The 7,547-nt window shown below is 30.1% G+C and overlaps 1 protein-coding gene across 1 annotated transcript in view; it reads left to right on the forward strand.

Moving 5' to 3' along the window:
- The first annotated feature begins 3,747 nt into the window (after positions 1–3,747).
- Positions 3,748–7,547, forward strand: part of LOC137626963 (neuroligin-4, X-linked-like) — a 38,434-nt gene continuing 34,634 nt past the window's right edge. Inside the window, exon 1 of the mRNA XM_068357947.1 lies at positions 3,748–3,868. Within this exon, the coding sequence (XP_068214048.1) occupies positions 3,748–3,868 (121 nt within the window). The remainder of the gene's footprint in view (positions 3,869–7,547) is intronic.

The following is a 7,547-nucleotide window of genomic DNA, read 5'->3' on the forward strand; positions in this document are numbered from 1 at the left end:
AAAATAATCCAGATAGGAAAGGAAATAAGGAAATAAATAAAAGATATTAGGAGTAATGAACAATTAAAATAAAATATTTTAAGAACAACAACAACATTAAACAGATATATCATAAATAAACTATAAAAAGCATTTGCTGCAAGTTTGAAATTTTGAATTTCTACCAATTCAACTATCCGATTGGGAAGATCATTCCACAACTTGGTCAAAATTGGAATAAAACTTCTAGAATACTACGTAGTATTGAGTCTCATTACTTAGAATTAACTTTATGCCTAGAATTAGGAACACGATGGAAATGTCCGTTAAGATCTGAATGTAAAGGATGATCAGAATTATGAAAAATCTCATGCAACATTCAGCATAACGAACTAATTGAACGACGGTGCCAACGATTAATATCTAAATCAAGAAAAAGAAATTCAATAGACCGTAAGTTTCTGTCCAACAAATTAAGATAAGAATCAGCAGCTGAAGACCAGATAGGAGAACATTACTCGAACTAATTTAATGAATTTGGGATCGAAGGTTTAATTGCCTTGCGTCATTTAATTTGAAATGTTGTCGTCTTTTAGGATTATATTTATTTGTTCATAGTCCTGCATATTCCTTCGCTCTTTTCTTCAGTAGCTTATTTTTTAATGAGTTTTAAGCATTGGAATACATCTTGTTGGAAGCCTTTGATAAGATGTTATAGCTTTTAAGGTAGCTATAACTTAAATTGTATTATATCTTATAGATATTACTAAGATGTATAAATCTACACGTTCATTATTCACTCTAATACTTAGATTTTCAGTGGTATTTCTTCAGTTTTCATAAATAGGGAATGAATGCATTTAGAAATGATCAAGGTATGTATACACATACATAAATACATACACACATGTATATATATATATATATATATATGTATATATATATACATATATATATATATATATATATGTATGTGTGCATGTATGTTTGTGTGTGTGTGTTTATGCATATATGTGTGTGTGTTTTCAAGGAAGAGAGAAATATAGCCTATACATTTAAAGATTAAAATTTATGGTATTAAAAGTAAAATCGGGACATTTCTGGACGAAAATAAAAGCCTAAAAACCAAAATGAAACAAAAAAAAGTAAAGGAAAGAAAAAATAACAAAGGTATCTCCTTAAAACTTTTAACCTAACACACTTCCTCTTTAGAAAGCATTTAAAGTTTCTGTCTGTTCTCGACAGAGTCTGTCCACCTGAGGACTGTCTTTTAGCTGAGTCTGTTGACCTAACATTGTTCCTTCCTTCTGCCGTACCAGAAGGTGATGTTTCTCCAGGTCCTATTTGCTAAGGAAGCCTCGTCCTGATCTGGCCTAAAACATCCTCACAAAAACAGGTCTTTGAACACTCTCTTGTTTACCTTTTGAAAGGGCCCGGAATTATGTCTCTTTCGGTTATGTTAGGGTTTCTCCGAATGGTCTTTCCTGTCTCTTGTTGTTCTCTTAATGGGAAAAAGATTTTTAAACATATTTTGATAGGTTGATGCGGTTTTTCTTTAGCAGAGCATTTCAATCATTATATAATTGTTTTATGATCAGGCTGTAAGAGATTTGACCATTTTGCCATTTTACTTGGGCACATACATACACACATACACTCACACACAAACACACATACGCACACATACACACAAACTCGCCTGAATCCCTCGTAAGCAAGAAGGAGCCAAGAGAAGAAAAGTCCATTTTTTTTTCGTTTCCTCTTATATGGGCAATCCTCAGAATTGGAGGAAGTGCCTTTATAAATTTATACACATATATATGTATACATTTTATATATATATATATATATATATATATATATATATTTAAGCCTTTTTTGTACCGTCGATATGTAGACGATATATTTTTACTTTTCAAAAATTTAGATCACATAAGCCAGTTTTTAGATTATTTAAATACAAAACATCGTAACATAAAATTTACGAAAGAAAATGAACAGGATGATTCTTTGCCTTTTCTCGATGTCTTGGTCTCTCGGAAACATAATACCTTTGAGACCTCAGTATTCCGAAAAAACACTTTTACAGGACTAAGCACTCATTTTTTAAGCTCAGATCCAAAAATCTACAAAATTAATTCGATAAAAACACTGTTATATAGATGTTATCATGTATGTTCAACTTATATGGGGTTTCATGAGGAAGAAAATTTCCTAAAATCATTTTTTATTACCAATAGGTTCCCTTTTAACCTCTATTATAATTATGTCAAGAAGTTTTTACATAAAATTTACAGTCAAAATTTAAAAATTCAAACAGTCTGTAAGAAAAAAGTTATATGTCTCCTTTCCGTACTATGGTTATGTTTCGGAGAGACTAAGAACAGAGGTTATGAGTGTTGTGGAGAAATGTTATCCCTACATAGATTTAAAACTAATTTTTACTAACAAGTTCTCAGTTGGCTCACTGTTTAAATATAAGGACAGTCTACCTACTCCCTTGTGTTCCGGTGTTATATACACTTTTCAATGTGCACTCTGTAATGAGTGCTACACTGGAAGCACATCTAGACAGCTTCAGTGTAGGATTTCGGAGCACATGTGGAGATCGGTACGAACCAATATACCGTTAAGTAAGAAACCAATTTCAGCTATTTATGACCACGTATTTAAATCTGGTCATGCCATTTCTAAGGAAAATTTCAAATTTACGGACAGACATAGTAGCGTCAGCCAGCCGAGAATCTTGGAGTCTTTATACATTTTTAAGACAGAACCCAGCTTGAATGAGGGCTTACCTGTTCAGTTACCGGTGACCCATTGATCCATTTGGTCTGTGGGTTGCTGGTCTGGATGGGTGGTCATCATCTCCTGCGGGTGACTAGGTATATTAGTTATTGAGTCTTTTATATAGTTATATAGTTGTGTGTAATAAGTCTTTTTTAAAGTTTTATGTTCCTTGATTGGTTGATATTAGAGCTAGTTGATCAATTCATGAAAGTGTATCTTCCTAACTATGTACTTAGGATGATTTTATAAATTTTATTAATTTTACATATGATAATTGCAGATAGGCTGAAGATGACATAAGTTATGTCGAAAGCTCCCGAATAAAGATGATAGCAGCATTGACTATTTTATTCATACTTAAATTGCGATTCCCAAGAGGAACCCATCTATCAACTACACACACACACACACACACATATATATATATATATATATACATATATATATATATATATATATTTATATGTATATATATATATATATATATACAAACACATATACATATATATATATATATATATACAAACACATATACATATATATATATATATATACAAACACATATACATATATATATATATATATACGAACACATATATATATATATATATATTTATATATATTTATATATATATATATATATATATGTGTATATATATATATATATATATGTATATATATAATTTGTGTATTTTATTTTTCTACTTCTATATTGCGTTAAAAAAGATACAGTAGGTTTAATCTCATTAATTTCTTTATGATATATCTATTTACACTTATATTGAATATAACTTCAGCGTGCTAAGAGTTATAAATAACACAGGGTGAAGACTATCAAAACTATTTTCAAACATAAAATAACATAAATATTCTGACCCAAAAGTAAAAACAAGTAATATATGTGACTTGTTAATAAACAGAAAAGGTTTATCGTCTGGCATGACCCAGGCTCTGACGCATTAACTGGCCACGAGAAAAATGGTCTTTCAATGGGACCAGAATGAATCCAGGACAACTAACAACACTGAGGATGAAATGAGAACCAACGCCATTGAGCCACAGCCGGACGGGAAGGAGTCCGGAAATGAGGAATCCACGGGTGCTGCTCACCATAGTTCAGTGCCCCCAAACCTGAAAACTTTTTGTCCTGAAACTTTCACCAGCTAACATAGAGGGATTTGTAATACAATAAAAGAACTTTTATATATATATATATATATATATATATAAACAGAGAGAGAGGAGAGAGAGAGAGAGAGAGAGAGAGAGAGATACGTGTGCGTGCGTGTGTTGCAGAAGAAGCCTAATCATGCTTGTCTCTATATCAGTTTTGGCGGGAAGTTCATCCAAAACATTTGAAGTTCCTCAAATTAGAAAACTTTCATTAACGTCTTAAAGAGAAGCAGAAAACCAATTCAAGTTCCAAAGAGAAAACTTTTATGGGAATTTTTCTCCCTGGAAGATGTGAAAAAGAAATCTTATCAACAATTGACTTCTCTCTCTCTCTCTCTCTCTCTCTCTCTCTCTCTCTCTCTCTCACACAAACAATCTATATTCTGGACATAAATTTTTAATCATTTTATTTAAAGATATTTATGCTTGGTAATTAATAATCATAATAAAATAGTTTAAGAATAAGTCGTATTAATTGTTGCTAATAATCCAATTTACTATTTTCTAATAAAAATCCTTTTAATTCAATCATAGAATTAGGAATAAAATAATAATAATAATAATTCAAGTCTTCATAACTGAAAAATTTGAACCAGATATAATCAAATTTATTAGGTGGGAAAAAACTAATGTAATAAATGTAATGAATAACTGTCTGGTAACTCGATTTGATCGGATGTTGCCTTGGGGAAATTTACTCTTTCACTTAACTAGATTAAATCCTGGTAGGAAATCTATATAGAAATAAATATGTTTAACCCACAAAAAAGGTCATATACACATTAGTCTTTGTTGGAATTTTATTTTTATATATGAAGTTACTATATGTAATAAATCGTCTTGTTTTTATTAATTTTATGTTGTTTATATGTGAAGAATCTAATTGTTACTTTACATTAAGTATTCGATTTTTATTTTTTTATTTTTCTCTTCTATTTTATTTATTTCCTTATTTCCTTTCCTCACCGGGCTATTTATCTCAGTTGGACCCCTTTGGCACATAGCCTCTTGCATTTTCATTTAGTGTTATAGCTTAGCGTATAATAATAATAATAATAATAATAATAATAATAATAATAATAATAATAATAATAATAATAATAATAATAATAATAATTATAATAAAAATAATAATTATGATAATAATAATAATGATAATAATAATAATAATATTAATAATAATAATAATAATAATAATAATAATAATAATAATAATAATATTAGTAATAATAATAGATAATTTAATTTTTTTTTAATAATACTCGTGATATACTCTCCATATCCTCATAGTTAAATAGAGAAAAACATAGTGGTATACATTTTTCTGCCAGAAATATTAATGTTTTAACGTGTAAGATATATACTATCTCTCTCTCTCTCTCTCTCTCTCTCTCTCTCCTCTCTCTCTCTCAAGAGTTAAAGCAAACAGAGCAACTAGGTCAATCTGGATAAAAGTTGATTTAAATCATTCTTTGATTAATATTTGTCTTCCAGTGTGTGATAGTTAAATAGTTAATTAAAAGCTTTTTTCCATGAAATAATATAAAAAAACGTTAATCATTATTATTTTTATTATTATTATTATTATTATTATTATTATTATTATTATTATTATTATTATTATTATTATTATTATTATTATCATTATTATTATAATTTAAGATCTAACCCAATTTTGAATACCATAATTCTACATTTATAGACAAAACAAAAACATTAATTGAATCCCAAATACAAAAACAATAACATACCCAATTAATAAAGAAAATTATATACAAATGAATTAACATAAAAAATATGAGACATAAACTTCTTGTCATCTTCCAACGTCTTAACTTCCTCTACCAAGAAACTATTCTCTTCTATTGAAAGTCGACGGAAGAGGAGGATGTCGATTGTGGTCGACTCCCAAAAGAGAAGAAGAAGAAGAAGAGAGATTTTTGCCTTTGGGCATCTATAGTAAATAGTCAGACATCTGGTGGACAAGTGAGTTATTTGTTTACTTATGTGGAGTCATAATATCCACTCCAGGATGGATGGCACTCTTCTCAAGGGTTCCTCCATCTCACTCCAGTTGGGACTGCCCTCAAAGACGAGTTCTGATATTTTTCTTCAGTTTAGGATTTTCCGCTTTATTTATGTTTCTGTTTCTTTTATGTTTTTTTTTATTGAAGTGTTATGAAGAATATTGTCTTTATAACTTTTGAAAAGTTCAATATTTTCCAATTTTGGGCTTGAGAAATTTTAGTGGCTAATAATGATGCCTTATGAAACCTCAGGGTTTTGAAATTTATTCCAGATGTTATCTACTTTATGTTTTTTTTTTTTTTTTTTTTTTTGGTACAGTGTTTTCATATCCTTAGAATATTTTTGTAATATATATTTTATTTTTATCAATTATTAGGTTTAGAATTGTATAGTCCCTAATACTGATTTGGAGTTTTAATCTTTTGACTGGCCAGGCAGTACTCATTATATCCTTCTCTCTGGTTTCGGTTCATTTTCCCTTTGCCTACACACACACACACACACACGCACAGCGAATAGTCTGGCCTAATCTATACTTATTCTCCTCTGTCCGCTTACATCTGACAACACTGAGATTACCAAACAATACCTCTTCACACAAGGGCTTACTGCACTGCAATTGTTCAGTGGTTACTTTCCTCTTTTTAAGGGTAGAGGAGACTCTTTAGCTATGGTAAGCAGCTATTCTAGGAGGACAATACAAAATCAAACCATTGCTCTCTAGTCTTTGATAGAGCAATAGCCTCTGTACCATGGTCTTCCACTGTCTTGGTTTAGAGTTCTCTTCCTTGAAGGTACACTCAGGAACTCTATTCTATCTTATTTCTCTTCCTCTTGTTTTGTTAAAGTTTCTTTAGTTTATGTGGGAGATGTTTTTTTTTTTTTTTTTTTTTTTTTTGGTTTTGTTGCTCATCTTGAACATTTTAATTTTCCTTGTTTCCTTTCCTCACTGGGCTATTTTCCCTGTTGGAGCCACTGGGCTTATAGCATCCTGCTTTTCCAACTAGGGATTTAGCTTAGCAAGTAATAGTAATAATGAAAATGTGTCATTAACAGGTAAGGTTTTGCGTTTTATTTGGTGCTTTCATCTTTATTGACAAAATAAGTTTATGTATTTTTTTTTTTGGTTTGTGGATTTTATGTAGAATCCCACTTCTTTTGTGAAATTTAATTTATTAAAAAGAAATTTACTCCAATTATAAAAAGGTCCCAATGCTCCCTAACGATACAAGATTCGCCAATAGGATTATCTGCTGGGCATTCTCTTCCTTTACCAATAAACACCGACATTAGTAGAACAATGTAAACAAACCATTTAAAAAGTCTCTAGAAATTTTACTCTAATATGGGATATTCTCTAATTTATAGACTTAATCACATAATCGCTTGGGAACATTTGGGATGAAATACGCAATAACGCTAGAGTTATTCTTGAACAATTTGCAAATAACAGCGTAGAGAGGAGAGGCTGATATTGTTTGGTAGTTTAGGGAAAGTCTGTTATTAATGAATATAAGAATGTACTTAGCTTGGCTATAATAACTAGGTTTCACTTTGGAAAAAATAGCCCAACGAGT

This window comes from Palaemon carinicauda, chromosome 34 (genome assembly GCF_036898095.1).
Source record: "Palaemon carinicauda isolate YSFRI2023 chromosome 34, ASM3689809v2, whole genome shotgun sequence".
Taxonomy (NCBI): Eukaryota; Metazoa; Arthropoda; class Malacostraca; order Decapoda; family Palaemonidae; genus Palaemon; species Palaemon carinicauda.